Source organism: Pseudopodoces humilis, chromosome 1, assembly GCF_049639895.1.
Source record: "Pseudopodoces humilis isolate 2021_Gansu_Grassland_sample_001 chromosome 1, ASM4963989v1, whole genome shotgun sequence".
Lineage (NCBI taxonomy): Eukaryota > Metazoa > Chordata > Aves > Passeriformes > Paridae > Pseudopodoces > Pseudopodoces humilis.
Window position 1 is genome coordinate 105,734,053 of NC_142200.1, and position 19,702 is coordinate 105,753,754.

The window sequence follows — 19,702 nt, forward strand, 5'->3', positions numbered from 1 at the left end:
CTTCTACACCAGTTTATCTTAATTTGTGGAATGATCCTTCTCTTGACAAAAGTCACTTGTGCCTACAGTATACATGTATACAGTTATTTTTTTTTAGCGTACTTTCTGCAATTTCTTTCTTTTGTTTTTCTTTTTCCATCAAGTGTCTCTGAAAACTACATGCAGTCCTTGTGAGGAGTAAAACGAAGTGGCAGATAGAGTGATGCCTTCTGTGTTCTTGTCTGAAACATATCTGCACAGAGAATTAGGACTTCTGAAGGGACGCTGAACTTGAGGCCTCTTATCAGCGAGCATATTCCTTGTAAAGAGAGCCAAGAGACTATTCTCAGTAGTCTTGGCTCACAGTTACCCCAAAGTGCTCGTATCCTGAGAAATTCTTTGCCAGTGTTGTGGAGTGTTCAGTTGGGTTATTTTTCTTTTGTTTTTCATAGGGCCCTATGGTTTGAGAAAGGATTTTCCTGATTTCCTGCGTCTTGTATTGTCAAGAAAATATGTAATCTGAGTAGACATAAGGATTTCTGGTATTCAAATGTCAGGACTTGAACTAAAATAAGTATTAGACTTGCTTTTACTCCTGCTTATGTGTCTTTAGAGACTGCTGTTAGGAGGGATCTGGCGTTTGCAATACCTAATACTCCAAAAACATGTTTTGTAAGTCCAATCCTATAAAGACACGGCATGATTCCCACTAAAGCAATTAATATTTAAATGCTTAGGTAACTTGTAGAGAGAGTATGGACCTTCATTCATTTATGCCTTGTGGATGCTAGCTCTGGAGCAAGCTGCAGGGAGCCTGCAGAAACTGCAGGCCCCATAGCTTCTCAGTCCTGCCTGAGAGCTAGCCTGAGAAATTCATGGGAGGATTTGAAAACAATCCTCAGAAACAGAAAACAGCCATGCCAGGTGCTGTTTGTCTGTCTCTTGTTTTCCTTGCAGGAGAAAGTCAGGAGGTGGTGTACACCACTGGCCAATGATGGTGATGTAGCAGTTAACTAACCAATAAGAGTTTCCTTTCTGTACTTTCCACGAACTAGTCTATAAAACAAGCCTAAAGCAATAAACTAGAAGAATTCTCCTGTTCTGACTCCATGAGAGTCTGTGTCGTCTCTACCCAGCCGTTCCTAATAGAGCGACAATGCCTTGCAAAAACTGGAGATGTCTAAGAATAATCTTTTATTTTTTTGTTACTCTGTGGAATTCAAATCATCCTGTGTCATCTCAAAAGCTGTAATTATTTTTCCATGAAAAATATCTTTCAGAAAAAGCCCCAAACCTATAAACAGCAAAGTAGTGGCTACATTTTTCTTTTCTTGGACTGATAATGTCTGCACTTCTAAGCAGTGGGCTGGCAGTGTGCAGAAGGGTGAAACATGTTTCTAGGTAGAGGTTTGCTTTGGGTCTTCAATGGTCACAATGGGCAATGTTGAATTTTTCTGCCCTGCATTAGTTTTTTCAAATTAAAAACAAAAAGAGGAGACAGAAATTTTGAGAGGCAAAAGCAAGCTGAAAGACAAAATACTGCTTTGCACTTTTAGCAAGATACAGAAATCTGGTCTAAGAGAACTGAACTTTAAATTACATCAAAAAAATCCAAAAGAGAATTAAATAGCTTTTTCACTCCGATTTTATTTGAAACTTGCACAGAAAGCATACATGTTTTCTTGGATTAGTGTTAGTTTAGAAAGTATCCTAGTCCTATGCTGTTTGACGTGACTGAGGAATGAGGAATGAGTATCAGATTTTTCATGCTTCTCAGGAATCTACAGTCAAATAGGACTTTATCATCATACAAGGCTTTATGTCCTAGCAGTCATGCATATGAATATTTCTGTTCACTCTGGGAATGTCAGAAGAATCTCACAGATGCCTCTTGAAATGTTAAAGCTGTTGAAAAACAGAGCTCCTCCTGGGCTGTCATGGACAAGCCAGCTGGGTGCCCTCTTCTTGTCGTGCTCAGCCCCCTCTCTGGGCAATCAACCTTAACAGTGACTCTTGCTGCCCCCTCCTAAGTGTGGGGTCTGTCAGAACAACTTTGGCACCATTAAGCAACTAAACAGTCAACAGATATAGAGTGAGTTGCAGACAAGGAATAAGAAACCTACTGGAGACAGATGAAATTCCCTAAATCTCTCTCCCCAGAGAAAAAGGAAGACTGTGCAAGTGTTTTCCAGACTATTGGACAAACTCAGCTTTACAATAGAAGATGTGGAGAATAAAAAAAGGTAGTAAAATGCCATCTCTTGCACAGTAAGAAAGCAGCATAGAAAATAAGATGAATTATTTATTCCTATATTTAAGAACTTGGAAAAGATGCAGACAAAAACAGTGTGAGGCCATTTAATCTGAAGGATTCTCATATGAGGAAAGGCATCACAATCATGTCCAGAGGAAAAATGATAAGGAGAACTTGTAAAAGGTACATAGTATGATAATGAATGAAAGAAAAAGCTGTTTCTTTGAAAATAAATGGAGGATTACTTTATTTCAGCCCAGAGTCCTACATTATCTCATGCATATGCTTAATTTAGATGGATGGGATAATTCATGTGGTGACCCCAGTGAATATTATGTAAATTTTAGTGGGATTGAGTCATACTAAATTTGCAAATCAAAGTACTGCTCAGAAATGTTATCTGATTTCCAGGTATTAAACCTAAAAACTCCATTAATTGTTCAAAAGTAGGTAACGAGTGTACATTTATCAGATGAAAAAGCTAAAACCTACAATCTATGAAGCTTAAAAAAAGCAGTCCAGTTTTAGGAAAATTATTACATGCCCATGGGAAAAAAAAATATTGTCTGATTCTTATATACAGCCTATCCAAGGTCACTGCTGTAAAGGCTGCTGCAGATTCATAGTTTTAATTAAGCAGCAGCAATATTTAGACATAGTCTAAATAACAGAACTTCATGGTAATAAAAAGAGATACCTTATTTATTTTCCTGAGAACATAAAGCCCCATGACTTTATATATCTCCTACTTAGGAAAATGTATTTTTGTAATATAGGCAATTATAAATAAATTTTATTCGGTTCTTGCTTTACAGGGAACAAACTCATCACAAAAGATCATAATAATAAAAACGCCTTTTTAAACCAAGTCTGCTCAAGTAAGAATAATTTTTTCACTGAGAGGAAACAAACTCAGTTTCCATACAGCTGGTTATAGTACATTTTTAATACAAACACTTCAAGCTGCCTTGTAGTAAAATGAACATTGAAGTTAATATCACCCTCCACCTGCATGAGAAATTTTTCCTTACATTTGAGAACAGTGCGGTGGGAAGATGCCCAGAGGGCTGGGGAAGGGGATGCCCAGGCACTCAGAAGCAAAATTTGGCCTGACCATTGCTCCTCTGTGAAACCTACAATGAGTTCACAAGACTGGACCTTCAACAGATTATTTTTTCTAAATGTAATTTGAGCTTTGTGGTTTTGTTTGGGTCTTTTTCCAGCTCTGAGTTGGTTCAAAGATGTGTGTGGTTCCCTGCATGATTTAAGTGACAGGGATGATTTACAGGGGGTATGGGATAGGGAAATGCTGTCGTGTGGGTGGTGAGATAAATCTGCACTGGCTAAGTGCCCTGCATGGCAGCTCCCCTTAGAATCCTGAAAAGGCAGCTCAGGGCCTTTGCCACAGAAGTGTGAAAGGATCTGCACATGGGATAAGCTATGGGGTTGGCGGGGGAACGACTGGTGAACCATTTGCTAGTAGCCCAGAAATAAATAACTGTCAGATGTGTCATGTGTGAGTCCTGCTGGGACCCTGGGGTGCCACTGATGTGCCAAGGTAGAACAGCAGGGAAATACCACTCTGGAAGGGGAGGAAGAGGTACAGGGGCTGTGCCACTGGTGTGAGCTGAGAAGCCGGGCCACGTGATGTGGCAGGCAGTATCCCAGCTCTTCATTCCCCTCTTTCTGGCTACGACTTTGTTAAGTGGTTCTGTATAGTTACATAGAGTGACAATGGTGTTTTCTCATTGGAAAAGTGCCCATGTTTTCATTTTAACTGGGGTCCTTGCTCTGTAATTGCTTGTAAACACTCTATCAGTTATAAGAGCCAGATGGTGCAGTAGATGGCTTTTAGTGACTCCTGAAAAATAAAGAAGACTCTGACTAGACAGCATTTACAATTATTTTTTCTGTTTGAAGCACATAGATTGCAGCTTGCTGTAAACAGAGGGTCAAGATGAAGCCTCACAACAGGGGCATGCAAACCCCTCATACTGAGCTTGCCACTGGCAGTGTGCAATCAATGAACCTGCAGTACCCACCCAAAATATACGTGCCATGAGGTGCACAAGAGCACAAGGTGAGGGCTCTTGCCAATCAGTGTCCATCTGCTTCACGGTGCATGGGAGCTGTGGGGGACCTCTGTTTTCCTCTGTACAGGTGCCAGTGTGGCTTTGCAGAACACTGTCTGTGCTAGATGCATTCTGGTTTCGACAGGACCTGCATCTCCTGCCCTCCGTCGCTCCTTTCGCGGAAAGTCCCCCCCAGCCTTTGAGTTCTTCTTTCCCTACAAAAAAAAAATAAAGACTGGTCAGAATTAAAGGAGTCAAAAATAGTCAATCAGTTTGGGGGACTGTGTTTATGTGTTCCCTCCCCTCTTAGGGTAGGCAGAGTGACAGTAAAGGAGCAATACTCAGAAGGGGGGCAGAGGCTGTTGCTGAAGAAGCAGTAGATGAGGGGGTTGACGGCACTGTTCAAGGCTGGCAGGTTCTGAATAATCACAGATGCGTAGAAGCGCTCTTTGGTCTCAGGGAGTATGTTGAAGTTGTCCAGGATATCAAAAAGAAAGTAAGGGCTCCAGCAGAGAATAAATGCTGCAGAAGAGACAGAGAGAGGAAGAGCTGGACATTGGATAGTTTAGCAATTTAGGGAGGCAATTACACACTCATGGAGCGACTCTCATAACAGACAATATCTGTTCATGCAAAAAAAAAAAAAAAATCCTCTCCCCATTCAGGATCTTATTTAAGAGAATAGTTATTAGATTGTGCTTTTGTTTGTCTTTATTTTTATTTTAATGCCTATAAAATATATTATGTGTGTTTCTCTAAGTGTTTAGAGTGCTCCCTGTAGACATATTGAGACACTTCTGAACACTACACAACGCATAAAGGGTAAATAGGTAGCCAGTTAAAGCATCATCAGTTATAGTGAAGTGCTCTTTTAATGGTCCCTGGAGTGAGCAGCCAATCTAAATGTACACACAGCCAAAGTGCTGCTCCGTGACAGCACTGCCTGTCACAGCCACCTAGTAAAATAAGGTTTTCAGACACCCAGGAGCAAGGAATGACACTCTTTCACACTGCATTATGGTAAGCCAACGTGTCATTTGGCATGCTGGCTGGAGGTGCTGTGTACATGGAGTGTGGAGGGAGCTTCTCCTAATTTCCTGTATTTGAGAGATGAATTTGAGGAAGGGAAGAGAGGGCCGTACTGCTCATAGCCTCAGCTTTTGTTCAGAGGTGGTAGGGAAAAAAGGTTAGCCATAGATCTAGCTTTATTTGTGGGCATAGGGAATTAATCTGGCCCTCACAAATTTCTGTGTCATCTCTTCTCACAATGGCTTTTGATTCAGAATGTGCATAGAAGTGCTGGGACAGGCAGTTCACTTAACTAAGCTCTAAGTACCTGGGTTGTAAACATAGAGGTAATTGTGAAATCAGACACATGATCACATCCTGACCCAGATGAGACAGCAGAGTAACCCCATGCCTGTTTTCTTGTCACATTAATCAGAATTTCTTTGCTGGCAGTTAGCTGAGCACTCACTAAAAGGGTAAGGAAGAGGTAAGCTCCCCTCCTGTTTTCTAGAACAACCAAACAGGGGGTGTCCATGCACAGATATATGCAAAATAGCAATACACAGAGTGTGGATCATCACACTTACTATGCAGAACTTTAAGTGGTTTTAAGAAAAATCCATGTATGTTAGATGTCAATCTGTTTGCACATGAAGAGATGCTGAGTGCCTAATATTACCTAGTTCTGCTGGAATACTTGAGCATCCATGTGAGCTCTCAACATCTGATTGCCCTGCAGTAGTAGTTGTGTCTGACAAAAGCTTTCTCTGATTGCCACGCAGAAAAGTTCAGACACAGAGATGTTCTTGGGCTTGTGAAAAGTATGAATCACACTGGCCTCTCTCATGTCTGCAGATGCTGCCACTAAGTAGTGAGCTAAGCTACTCAAGTGGCTGTTATCACAATATTCTCCAATCTGAATTTTGCACAGTGTTGGAAAGAGAAGCAATCTCTTTTTTTCAGTGGCAAGGGACGACTGTCAGCCCTTGGGAGTAAACAGCTTTGGTTCCTTTCCTGCATCTCTCTGGCAGCTAATCACAAGCTCTGTGTGATGCTGCCTTTATTTATTGAGATAGAATATCAGCCTCCTAATTGCATCAGAATAACACCATTTCCCTGGGAGATAGAGAACACCTGCACCAAGTCATCTGCTGCCCAGTTGGGAAAGGAGACCTCATTCTTTCCATCTTGCCAGGCAACACACTTGTGACATCAAATACAATAGCTGCACATCTCACCTCTTCTTCTCTCCCTTGCACCACCCCAGCAGCTCACATGCCATACAGCGTCTCTAAGCCTAAAAGACAACTCAGCTGCCAAATCTTTTGGCAGTCAGGATAGGAGAAAGAATGCCTCTTCCTCTGTTCCCTTTAGACGTCTCTTTACTTTCTTTATGCACACGAGTGGCTGTGCATCTAATTTAATTTAAGGCTTATGTCAGATACATAAAATGGAAACATATCAGCCAGAAGAGAGGAAAAGGACAAGAGCAGAAGGCAAGTGAGGTGTCTGGAGTCAAGCTCCTTCTCCAAGCCATCTACTTTGTCTGTTGATGATAGAGGTTGCCAAGGAAAAGCAGCTTCCTAATGTCAGCACCCTCCCTAGCCACCAGCAGTGGGGCTTCTCACTTACCAAGGATAATTACAATGCTGTACTTGATCGCCTTCACCTTCGCCCTGGATATGAACCCACGACTGGTGTAGCCACTGGAGGCTTTGCCACCTGGGAAAAGAACAGTTCAGCTAGTGAAAGAATAGCACTGGGGACGTGTCTGTGTGTACCTTGACAGGCAGGACAGGAATACACAATCCCATCTTTCCCTGGTGTCAGTCAGGACCTCCCTCAGTAGCTCCTGAAATTTGGAGACTTGCAAGTCTGCTCAAGTTGGACAATCAAAACCTGAGCCACCCAAAATAAAAAGGGAAAAGGTAAGCAGAGCAGATCTTCCCGAAACACTGAGACATTTGTATTCTTGGGATGGAATATTCAGATCATTTTATAGCTTTGTGTGGCCAGGAATTTCTGATCTTGAGCAAAATCCAGACTTGCAAGGACATGTGAAGACACAGAAAAAGCGTTGCCAAGTATATGCTAGAAAAATTCTATTCTGGAAATGGACAAAGTTCTAGGAATAGGAATTCTAACTTCTAGAATAATCAGTCTTTACTTTTTATTCATCTTCCCACAGATGTTTCCTCTTATTTTTCTAAAGAGAATTTAGTGTCAAAGGAAAGAAGGTAAATAATGTAGAAATGAGTTTTGAATGGACAAGTACAGAAACCCCATTTCCCCTGCAGCAATGGGCATCCAATGTGACACTGCATGTCCAAGCACTCCCAGGTATGTGAGGATCAGCTGGAATTGAATCCCAAAGCTGGAGTCACAGGTATGCTGAGACTCACCAGGACAGCTAGATATGATGACAGCCTGAGCTTTGCTCTTCATCCAGATGGTTCGAATCACAATTGAGTATATGACGCTGCAGAAGGGGAAGAGTTGCTGGTATTAGGCACCATAAATTTAACAGACATCCCAGTCATTTGTGCTCTAAGAATATACTTATCTATGTGTAAGAAGTTCACAGACATGGTGGGACTGCATAGGAATAATAATAGTAAATGACAGTAATAATAATAATAATAATAATAATAATAATAATAATAATAATAATAATAATAGTATTACTCTCACACAGTATTTTTCAGAAGGAGATCTGAAGACTTTTCACTGTGGAAGTCCTTATGGTTGTCCTGGCTTTGTAGATGTCAAATCTAAGTCTCAGAGAAATGCAGTGATTTGGCCAAAAATCTTTCAAGCAAGAGCTCATTGGTGATTTTGAGCCAGCCAATGCCAAATCCATTTGAGTATCAGCCGCGGAACACTAGCCCTGAAGAGGGAAGCAAGGGAGGGACCTGGTTTTCCTGTATGTACACTTTGATTTTGCTGTTACTTTTTGGGTGTGAAGCTGATAAATAGAATTTCACCCTGAGGAATTTGATAAGGGCAAGATCCATGAGAAATGCAAATAAATACATCAGTGTTCAGTTTTGGGTCTCAAGGTGCTGTGGTGGAAATCAAGGAGGACTGAAGTGTGAAATAAATTGGAAGAGCTAGATGATCCAAAACCAGATTCCACAATTTGCATGTTTAGAGATGTTTATATACTTTCAATAGGAAAGATGAAAAGTGGCCTAGTACACAAGGACCTTGGATAGTTATGTATTTGCCCTTTGCAATAGCCAGTCTGGACTTCTATTGATTTAATATAGAATAGATAAAAATAATTCCTTCAAGATGAAAAGCTCTTTAAACCCACATCCTGCTTGAGGATATTAATTGCCATATACCTTAGTGGTCCTTACATGAAAAAGGTGCAAGGAAAGACATAATTTCAGTGTTTTGTAAAGGCAAAAATGTCTCTTACTGTGGCTTATTTTGGTTATCAGAAGAGGCATTATTCTTATTAGTCAGACTCATATACGAGTCTTTCCTACAGCACCCTCAACTGCTAGACATGCTCACAAAGGCAGCATTTGTGCTCAAAAAACTATGAAGGTTTGGAGATTTCCTTTCTGTGGAAGGTTGAGCCATCTGGTTTCCAGACTCAGTAGGTGAGAGCTGTAAATTTAAGGTGCAGTCTGGGCTGTGCAGAGGAGAATTAACATCCTTGCCCAGCGAGGGGTTTGCTCACATCTGTAATGGACTACAACTTGCTCTCCTTAATCCCTTCAAAAGTCCATCTTGGCTCCCAGCTGATTTGAACATTTTCCTTTTATCTCCTGGCTTTTCAAGAGCCTGTTTATTTAACAGCTCATACACTTGAGAGTTTCTTTGTACTTTTTACAGACAATGGCGGAAAATTCACATATCTTTTCTCCTTTGATTGTTCCAATGAATCAGAATGTGTTATAATGATAATTGTTATCACCTCAAAAATTTTACCGGATCACTCTTAAATGTTTCTATTTTCTTCCTAGCCTGCTGTCTCTAGCCTGACCTCTTTATTTGCAGTTGAGACAATGTCCTCTCTGACACAGATTTTCCTTTGTCCAGCAGGACACATTTAGAGTTTCTTAACCTTTTGTCAGGACAAAGTAGCCTAACTCAGTAGTCAAAATATACAGACTTCCTACTTTCAGCCAAATGCCATAAGGATTGAATTATGAAGCCAGGCTTCTCACTTGCTTTCCCTTTGACCCCAAAATTCCTGCCCTCTTGGCTGCAGAGTCTGATAGGGGCATGTCTTTTGCCAGATACAGTTAGAGCATCTGTCTTTTCATTGGCATTTCATATATTCATAGATTACATTCATATATACATAGATTACATTCATCAGCATTCATAGATTACACGCTGATTCATTTGAATCCTTAATTTTTAGAACTACAGATGAAAGTTGAATTCTTGTTTTTATCCAGCAGCTTATAAAGCTATATATGCTGCCAACATAGTGGATCTGTGTGGGTGATTTTGCCTCTCTTCATTTTTCTTTTCTCTGTAGCTGAAGCCACTGGAGTCTTCCTTATCAGGAACGGACCAGAGGTGGTGCAAAACTGTCCAGGGTGGGTGTCAGGTAAACTTCTGAGCAGCTCTTGTGCCAGTCACAGTTATTCATTTACAATTTGATCTTTCTGGGATTCCAGTTCATAGTAGTGCTTAAACAGTTTTAGGGTTGTTTGTTTGTTTGTTTGTTTTTTGTTGTTGTTTTTTTGGTTTTTTTTCCCCAGCAATGTTGGTATGGAGCTGACAAACTGGACTTTCCAGAAACGTGTTACCTAAAGCACAGGATCATAACAGGCAACTACATGTGTATTTCAAAGCCACAGAAGTAAAAAGAGGGTTCTTATGGAAGAGAAGTATTTTTCTTAGGAGGGAAAAGCAGCTTTTTTCAGAATATATTTGTAGCTCCTCTTTCCTGCAGAAGACGGCTGGAGGAGGATGCAGAGGTTGGTCAAATCTCAAAGAAATTCTCACTTGAAAAATGAAGTGGCAGAATAGCAAAGAGTAGCAGGGAACAGATGACGAACCGGTATTCAGAGGAGTGTTTGGAAATAGTCTGCACCATTCCAACCATATCCTAATCTCTGTTCCCTTTCTCTGGGCGCTGAACTTCTCAGCCTTCACTGCCAAGATATAAAAGCGTGTGGAACACCTTGCCACAAAGCTCTTTTTCCAACCCATGTAACATGTCTGCACACTGCTTGCCCTTGTCTCCACTGAAAACACTGGGAGATGTGATGTGCAGCTCTTGAGGTCCGGGCGTTGTCAGCTTCTTTGTGTCTGTAAGTGCTCAGCGCACCGGTCCTCCAGCTCAGGTTGGGGCTGAGAGACTAATGAAAGGGTACTAAGGTGCAAAAGTCAAACCTGGATGGAAAATTCGTCCAAGCCATTCTGAAAAGTAGCTGCTCAGGCTTTGAAGACCCCAGAACAGAAAGGACATGCTTTTGATCTGAATAGTTGATGATTTTTCTAATCCTGATAAAATGTCTATCTCGAGAGATGGAAGGAAAATACAAAAATATGGCTCACATTGTGGATGTATCTCAGAAATGAAATTCTTTGTATCTTCAAAACCAATTTAGCTTCCAAATTATAAAGGATTAAGAGGCGTGTTCATCATAGCCTGATATTAGCTAATGTTGTTGTTTAAGAAGCCTCATTGGTAATTTCAGCATTTTTTATCCATGCAAATACATGACTTATGGTTAGTCATACAAATGCAACTGCAAATAATTGCACTCCATCTGTATTTTTAATTCACAGACCACCATTTTATTTATTATTTATTTATTTCAATAAATATCCTCTGGTAAAACAGTGTACTGATACTAACCATCATAAGTGTTATTGATCTGCCCTCTCTTTAGATGCAGATTTTTTTATCGTAAATAATTGACAGTGTCCCATGCAGCCTCAGTATTTTCTAGTAAAATGAGCCCTCACCACGGCAAAAGTGCACTTAAGCTCCCTGTTAATTACTTTCATTTATCATCCAGTATAGGCTATTGTTCTTTATACTTTATTTGTGCAAAGTGATGCTTTGTTTTATGGCAGCTAATTTACAGCAGTGTTTGTCTAAAGAGAAAAGTAACCTCATCTGAACAAACCATTGCAAGCACATGTAATGGGTAAATGAAGAGCTGGGCAGATATTAGAATGTATGCACAAGATCTAGAGTTTTTATTTAGAAATGGAAATTGCAGGCAAAAAAAGAATGGCCTCACTGAATCAAGTTTGATAAATGACCTTTGGTATTTTTATTAATGGCATTTCCAGTCCTTTATTTGATTTCATTCAGAGAAATACCTTTTATTTAATCTATTTTTTATTTCATTGCAATGCTTTGGGTTTAATTCCATATTTTCAATTTTAGCTGATTCTGATTTTTTTTCTCTTCTAATTATTTTTCAGCTGCTCCAAAGCAAATGTTCTCTTTGGAGTTTAGATTTTAAACAGCAGATGGATATCTTTTTCTTCTGTGCTTCAAGAGGAGCTTTAGCAATTTTTTTTTAAAAAACATGAGTTTGCAATTATATTAGGTAAATGTCTTTGTATCATATTTATAATATAAAGATACAAAAATATATTTAGCAATCATGAATAATGTGAATAACACAAAAACCCTCTAAATTTCTGGATACTCAAGTGCCAGAACATAATTATGCTTTGGCACAGAGTAGCAATGCAGAATAGAAACACAGTAGCTCTCCTGTCTCCCCACCACAGCTTCTGAGGGGGCCAGGTGCAAATATTTGCAGGAGAGCTTGGTGTAATCTCGATTTGACCCATATTTAACCTCTGTTCAGCCCCAGAGGTTTTCAACTTTCACAGATACCATTTGAGCTTTGCTTGGTGTATATCAGAACAGGAGAAAAGGTTTTGGTTGTAGCTGATGACACCTGTCCCAGAAGAGGAGAGAACTAATTAATGCAGGTCCCCTAATTACTTTTTTTAAAATTTTCTGGGGTTTTTGAGGTTGATAATATCAACTGCAGAAGAAGTGGTAGAATAATACGAATAAGAGGGAGCAGGCTGAATTTTTAAGCTCTGTATAGAAATACCTGACTCAGGATCTGTGGTTCTTCCTGTACAGCACCAAGACAGTGGGGACAAGGGAAGCTTTAATATGAAAAGAATAAACATTCTCCACTTTTTTCAGCTCTCAAAGATATCCACACACTTGGGTTGAAAATACCAGTCATAGCTTTTTATTTTCTTTTCATTATTCAGGTCTTGTTCATTGGTATTATAATCAGATAAAAAAACTTGCTGAAAAGCCACAAGCTCTTTGATAACTGATTGCTGATTCTCTAGCTGTAGAGAAGTGGTAGGAATAGACCTCAGAAGTATTAAAATCTTTCAGGCTGTTGCAGTTTTCTTCATAAATTACTTTTTAATATACATATTTTTTAAAAAAGCAGGGGATGAGGGGGAGAGAATCCTCTGTTCCTCTGGTTCATGTTTTGGCTTGGTATCTGTAGAGTTTGCTCACACCACATCTGGGGGTTGAGCTTGTCAGTGGAAGGGTTTTCCATGGTGAGCATAAGGTTATCAGCTAAATAATTCATTCCATGGGCTGCAGTGTTATGAATAACACAAGTCCTGTGAGTTAGTTGAAGGCTGTCAGGAACACGTGAAATCAGCTCTACTGAGAGAGAGCTGAGGGCTGGATGAGAGAAGCTTAAAAGCTGATGGTGTCTGGACTGTAACAGGTGAAAACAGCTCAACTAAAGCAGCATATCTAGTGTGGAATTAAGTCCTGCACCTGAAAAGTAAGATTTTATCCTTTGTATGCACTTCAGATGAGCAGCACCAGAAAAAGTGCTGTCATCAGTGAACTACTTTGCTCTAGAGGTTAGGTTTTCAGCAGATTCAGGCAGCAGAACTAATTAAGAATTAACTCTGCCAGCCAGTGTCCCACATTGCATCAGACACCTGCCATGCAGCTAAATCAGAGTGCTTCAGCAGAGAAAATAAAGTAGCTGTGCAAACAATATGAATTCTTGCAGAAAAGATTCTATTTTTTTTCCCTGTGTGCATCCTGCCTCGCTTCCTCAGTAAGTGTGGTGTATGCCTTGCCTTCTGGCTTATCTGTATTCATGGCTTCTTCTACTGATCCTTGACTTTTCAGATGCACGTTTATGGATCTTCTCTCCATTTCTATGTTTTGGCCTTTTTTAAATAACATCTTCACCTAAAGGTCATTAAATAAAAAAAAAAAATCAAAAATGCCTTCCCACATTTCTTAAATAACACCTTTCATTTTATAAATAATCTCTTGATGGAGGAACGCGCAACTGGAGCGTACATGATCTCTCTCACCCTTGTGAAACAGCACCTCATTCATCACCAAACTGCCTGTGCATCTGAAAGTATTGGGTGGAACAAAACTTTTACAGAGAAACCGAGTCCCTGGAGATGTTAACAGCCATTCCTGCTGTTCTTGAGCCACAAACTGCTTACCAGAGTATTTGTATGCTGCAGCCACATCAGGTGGATTAGCTTTAAACTCCTGGACTGCCCATGATTTTTAAAGAAATAGATGTCACACCTTCAGGCTATGTTGCCAGATGTTTTACAGATGCATCAGCTGGGAAGTTGCAACCTTCACTTTTATGCTTAAGACTTAAAAAAGTGTTCTGAAAAATAGTCATTTCCTTCTAAATTGTATGGCATTTTTTCATAATGTCTCTGGGTTGACCTTGCCCTGATGCTAATCCTCTTTTTCTGTGGTTTTAGACAATCCTCTCTGTTCTGAAGAAGATAGTATCCCTGACAACTAGAAATAAATTAGTACAAAATAAATCCTTCCCTGCATCACTCCATTTCCTTACTTCCTTCCAGTGCCAGACACCACTTTAGACTTGTCAAAAATCTGACTTCTGCTGGCAAGGACACAGGAGCATTTGTGTTAATAAACACTGAAACCAGGAATGTTTCTGGGCAGGTGACGGACACTGCGCTGCCCGTGGCTCCAAAACCAGTGGATTTAGTTCCTGTCCTGCCATAAACTTCTTTTGTGAATGTTGCTTAAGGTTAAAGCCACAAAAATTTTAGGATGTTTTATTCATGTCTCAGATGTCAGGGCAATCTCATGAAATGCCAGTTTTACTGCCTTTCTCTTTCCCCTCATGTCTTCATCACCTTCTTGCTTCTGGGGATTTACTGCAAAGCAGGACACAGAGCTGATCTGGTTTGAATATCTTTCTTTGGCAGAGAGGAGTGGGAGCATAATGTCAACAGCTCTGAAATATTTATTGCTCTGTAGCTTGCCTTTTCTTGCCAAACAAGTATAGATGGCGTGTAAAAGGAGTGGCTGGTCTGTAACAGAAACCATGCAAATCTGTATGTTTGAGTGTGAAAGAGATGTCTCACACACCTATGGAATGACTGGTAATTGGGCAGGCTGTGGGGATTTTTTATCCTGAAACACTTAAGATGCTGGCTAGAATTTCCCAGCTGCTACCTATTTGAGAAAGCTCATAAAAGAACCCCTTTCACAGTAACAGCCAGCCTCAACATTTTCTAGTGCCATTTCTTTACACTGTTAAATTACTTTTTGTCTGTTTATTGTTTTCACTGCTACTGCTGGGCTGCAGATCTACCCATTTTTATTTACATATTTCTAAGAATATTTTTTTTGTATACTGAAAGCTAGGCTGACTTTCAGAGACAGGAAAACATGCAGAGAAATGATCCCACCTAGGAAGGAAAACTTGAGTTTCCTTTCTTTAAGGAGAACTTTCTTGAGTTTTTAAATTATATCTATACAATCTGGCACAAAACATGGAAGGTTTAGCAAACTGACATGTTATGACCAAAGTGCAAAAATCATCCCTTCTCTCTAGGGAGCAACACTCATCCATTTTGAATCCATATCAAAAAGTCAACTAGATGAGTTCAAGCACCACATGGTTTTGATTCTACCAGGGACAAACTTGTTGCCATTAAAAGCTGCAGAACTTTAATCTCTGTGAAAAAACCATAATAAACTTCAAGGCATATATTCAGGTTATGTAGTCAGTCCTGTCATCATCTAGAAGAGGCTGGCCTCTGCCCAACCCTCTCTCACCCAGGGTACCAATGAGCAGGAAGCTAAGGGAGACTCATGGCTCATCACTTGTTGGAAAAGCAGATGGACCAAGGGATAAATCCAAGGGACATTGCAAAAATAGTTCTTCTCTCAGAGTCGAAGCAGCCTGTCACCAAATTATGGGGGGGCAATATGGAGTCCCAGCAAGTCATTCTTGCTGCTGACAGGAAGAGATGGACACCAAGAAATATGATTGTAACCGGGCTAGTTAAAGAAAAGTAAGGGTTCTGAGAACTGTCACTGCCACTGGCAGCATTTTGAGGCAGTCAGGAAGCCTCACTCCTGTTCCACATCTGATTTTGACTGCTCTTTTGTGTTGGTGGCTCCTCATGGCTAGTTAACTTCTGTTTAAAGGCAGCTAACGGCAGCGCTCTAGAGGGAGGCTGATCACTGAGCACAGTCTGCAATATTGATTTGCCTCAGTTTAATACCGCTTCTGCAGATTGTGATTTGAGGCAAATCAGTCTCAAATATCTACAGCTTAGGTTTTCTGCTACAAAACAGGAAGAACTACATTTGTTCATATTTTAGGAGTAGTTGGCAACTTCAACGCTTGGAGATTTATTTCCAGTCCTGGTGAAGGAATGCTTGTTGAGTACTGTGAAGCTTAAGAGCACTTGAAGTTAATTTTAGTTTAATTAGTGTTAAGTGCAGTTTCCTGTTCTTCTATTAAAATTGTCTTTTGTAATAATGGATAAATATTCATACTGGGTTTATAAAGATACCTTTCAAGCCTGAAGCTGTGGAGATAAGTGGACACACTTAGAGATTCATTCCTTTTCTCAGAGAAAATGTTTCTGGCTGTTAATACCACACAGAGAACACCCAGGGTAAGTACAACAACCCGTGTATTATGTGATAAAAACCAAAGCTGCTATGCAGCAGGTATGGAAATGAAATTGTAATGAATGAGTAGAAATTAAAGCATTAAGCTGATTGCACACTTGACAGCTTTCACCACATACTTGCTGACTTACCTGATAATGATCAGAGGAATGAAATACACCAGGAAAGCCACAATTGTCATGTAGGGGATCCAGTAGGAGTCATCAGGCCAGAGAGCCCAGCACTGCACTTCCCCATTGGAGAGCTGCCGTTTCCCAAAAATAATCAGAGTTGGTATGGAAAACAGGAAAGAGAGGCTCCAGGCCACTCCAATAAGCACTTTCGCCTGCCTTTCTGTGTAACAGAGCCAAACAGACAGAGTCAGTGGTGTTGTTGGTATGAGTGAACCCTTGCAGCACTATTGACAGAAAGGCAGGGAGGAGGAGGATATTCTCTGAAGAAATGGAATTTTGGGCTGCAGCTGGCTGATGCTGAAAAGACTTCAAAGGAGAAAAAAGATTTCATCTCTCTCATGATAAATAGTCACGTCGTTATGAGCTTGTATTTTGCAAGATTTATTTAAGGATGCTTAGGGCCTGTTAAATCTGAAACACTATGAGAAAGGCACTGGTCAGGGTCAGCAAGTCAAAAACATGAAATGCAAATGGCACCTCTATGCCACCAAGAGAATATCATTAATGGATGTAAAGGACCTCAGGCCTGCCCTACTCCATGCCTAGAGATGCACCTTGAAGTCACAAAGATAGCAAAATATTTCCTATGAGGAAAAAGAAAATGCCTCAGTTCAGGATCAGAACAAGACTGCACAACCAGCTGCTTTTAACTCCATCTGCAACTTCACTGTCCCAAAAAACATGGGCACAAGGAGCCTGGGCATGTCCTGCTCTTCTCTGTATGGTGCTGGGGATCAAATTTAGCTCCTGCTGATGGACTCAAGCAATGCCAGGAGTGGTCTGCTAAACCACTATACAGGGCAGATGATGGTACTCAAGTGCCCAGCCCTATTTTATCTGCTGCAAAATACAGGAACTGGGAGATCCTGCTGGACTTCATCTTGAGGAACAGGAGCTAAAGAACCCCAAAACCTCCATCAGGTTTGGGTTACTGCATCATCTCTATTTCCTGCCACTGCCAAGTGAGGAAAAACAAGTGGGAAATTAAATGATGCCTGGTGGCACCCACGAGGTTTTGTAAATATCAATGGGTTGGAGCAAAAATTCCCAAGGCTTTAATTCTGGCTAAAATCCAGTTAGCTCTAGCTGAAAAGTGTGGGGAAAATGGGCTGATCTGTGCAGTACCCATGATTATCAGTGACACTTATTCCTCCTCAGCTAGATTTCAAGAGGAACAGATGGGGACAGATTTTTTTTTTTTTTTTTTTTTTTATCTGGGGAGCTTTAGTGTTCAAATATTTTATTATCCTAAAAAATACCTGAGGCTGTGTGTGAAATAGAAAACCACTTTAAATTATGCATATCAAGAAGAATGTCTTTCCTCCTTGAAGCTCAAAGAGCAATACAAAAGCATGTGGGCGAAACATTCAAAAAGTAATTTTATGCTTTATAAAACATCAGTTGCAAATACTCAGTTATCATGCTCATTTTTAAATGCTCCCCACGTTCAGGAAAGTATGGTCTCACTAATCTAGGGCTTAAGGGAACTCTGATAACATCTGTGTAAGTGAGAGGGTTAGATTAAGACTATAAATATTGTACAGGCAAAAGAGAACTGTGAAGTTTCCCAAAGCATAACAGAATAAACTTAACAAAAGCAATATTAAGAATAAATTTTGCAAAATATTTTCTGACAGAAAGGACATTTCAAATGTGAGCTAACTTCTTAAACTACAATCATGCAAGCCTCAGTGGGACCCACCTGTGTTTTTCTAACTAAAAAAGATTCGAAAAGAAACCTTAATTTTTTTGTACTATATATTGAACAGAACTGGGCAGTTTGTCTTGGGCAAGAATGGTATTTCTTCGTGTTTAATAATACTTTTCCTGAAATGTTAATTTATTTTTATTTTTAAATGTCTCTTGCATTTGGTAGAATATGGTCTTGTTAGTCTAAAGAGCTTTACAGGGCACTGATAGGTAAGCAGATTTTTGCTTTATTAGAGTAATATTAATTTTCTGCCTCACCAGCAGGGTTTTTTTAATGCCGCATTTGAAATAGTTGCTCTAATATGCTCTAAATGCCAGCAAATCACATAACTAGAGCTGAATCTGTTATAAATGAAATCAAACAAATAACTTTTGAAATACATTATTGTGTTGAACCAGTCTGAGCATTTTCCTTTAGGGCTTTTCGAACTGTGGTGGCCAAGACTAACTCCCATGGCTGGAGTGGGAATCTGAGTTGTGAGCTCTGGCTCCGACTCTCCTAAAAGTTGTTTTGGTGTGGCTGTCCCCTCTGCTCTGCTCCCACCATCCCTGCACTGTGACAATGGGTTTGAGGATATCTCTCTGCTCCCAGCAATCTGGGACGGGGCCTCTTGGAAGGAACTTTGCTTCCTGCCACCAAGAATGTCAATGCTATGCAATCCTTTGATAAATTGAGTGCCACCTTAAAATTAGGTTTTAAATCCAGAGAGAGCAGAGCTCATCCAGAATCTCAGTGATAGCACTATTTTCAGCCCAAAGCCACACAAGGATGAGTTTACACTTTTTTGGGTTTTGTCATTTCCTTAAGCAATTCTTTTTTCACCTGTTTAGTTTGCATGTTGTTTGAATATACCTGCCCAACATGATGAAGTATTCACAAAATGTTTGCTGCTATAACTTTTCAGTTTCTTTTCTTTTTGATCTTTATTTTATAATTTTTTCTCAATACCCTTTTTGTTGTAGAATTAGGTGTCTCACAGTAAACCTTTAAGATTAAAAAGAATATTTCTTTCCCATATTACACTTTCTCTGGTTATTTATGTATTTGCAAAGTATGAAATATTCAGCTGTTGAAGTTTGTTTTCTTAAAAACCAAGAACAGCTCATTGCTAATACTTTTTAACAGGACTTGAGGCTAGCAACTAAACCACAATTAAAAAAACTTGTTTGACATTTTCAAAGTGGAATGTTTGATATTTTTTTTTTCCTAAAATGATATTTCAAGACTACATGGAAACAATTTTTCAAATCAGTAAGAAGAAAGAACTCTTTTGTTTCTTGATTGAAGGATTTTGGGGGGATGAGTGTTTCATTTTGTAAAGAAATTTGCCACAGGTTGACTCAGAACTGTTCATGAAGTTCCTCTGTGTCATCACCAATGACAAAGATTTGTAAATCTCTTTGTTCTCTCTCTGCAGAATAGCTGAGAGGGCATTTCAAAAGCGTCCCACACGGCACCTCTGCAGGAATAGCTGGGTACAAAAGAGGATTATTTTATGTATATTCCAGAAAGTTGCTATGATAAATATGCCTCTCTAGAGCCTTCTTTTGGATTTAAAGCTGCCTT

General features: G+C 39.9%; 1 protein-coding gene across 1 annotated transcript in view; it reads right to left on the bottom strand.

The window, feature by feature from the left end:
- Positions 1–4,426: 4,426 nt before the first annotated feature.
- Positions 4,427–19,702, bottom strand: part of NPSR1 (neuropeptide S receptor 1) — a 54,603-nt gene continuing 39,327 nt past the window's right edge. The window contains exons 5-9 of the mRNA XM_005519166.1: positions 16,384–16,585; positions 7,716–7,792; positions 6,946–7,035; positions 4,647–4,827; positions 4,427–4,520 (exon numbers count right to left, since the gene is read on the bottom strand). Of these exons, the coding sequence (XP_005519223.1) occupies positions 4,427–4,520; positions 4,647–4,827; positions 6,946–7,035; positions 7,716–7,792; positions 16,384–16,585 (644 nt within the window). The remainder of the gene's footprint in view (positions 4,521–4,646; positions 4,828–6,945; positions 7,036–7,715; positions 7,793–16,383; positions 16,586–19,702) is intronic.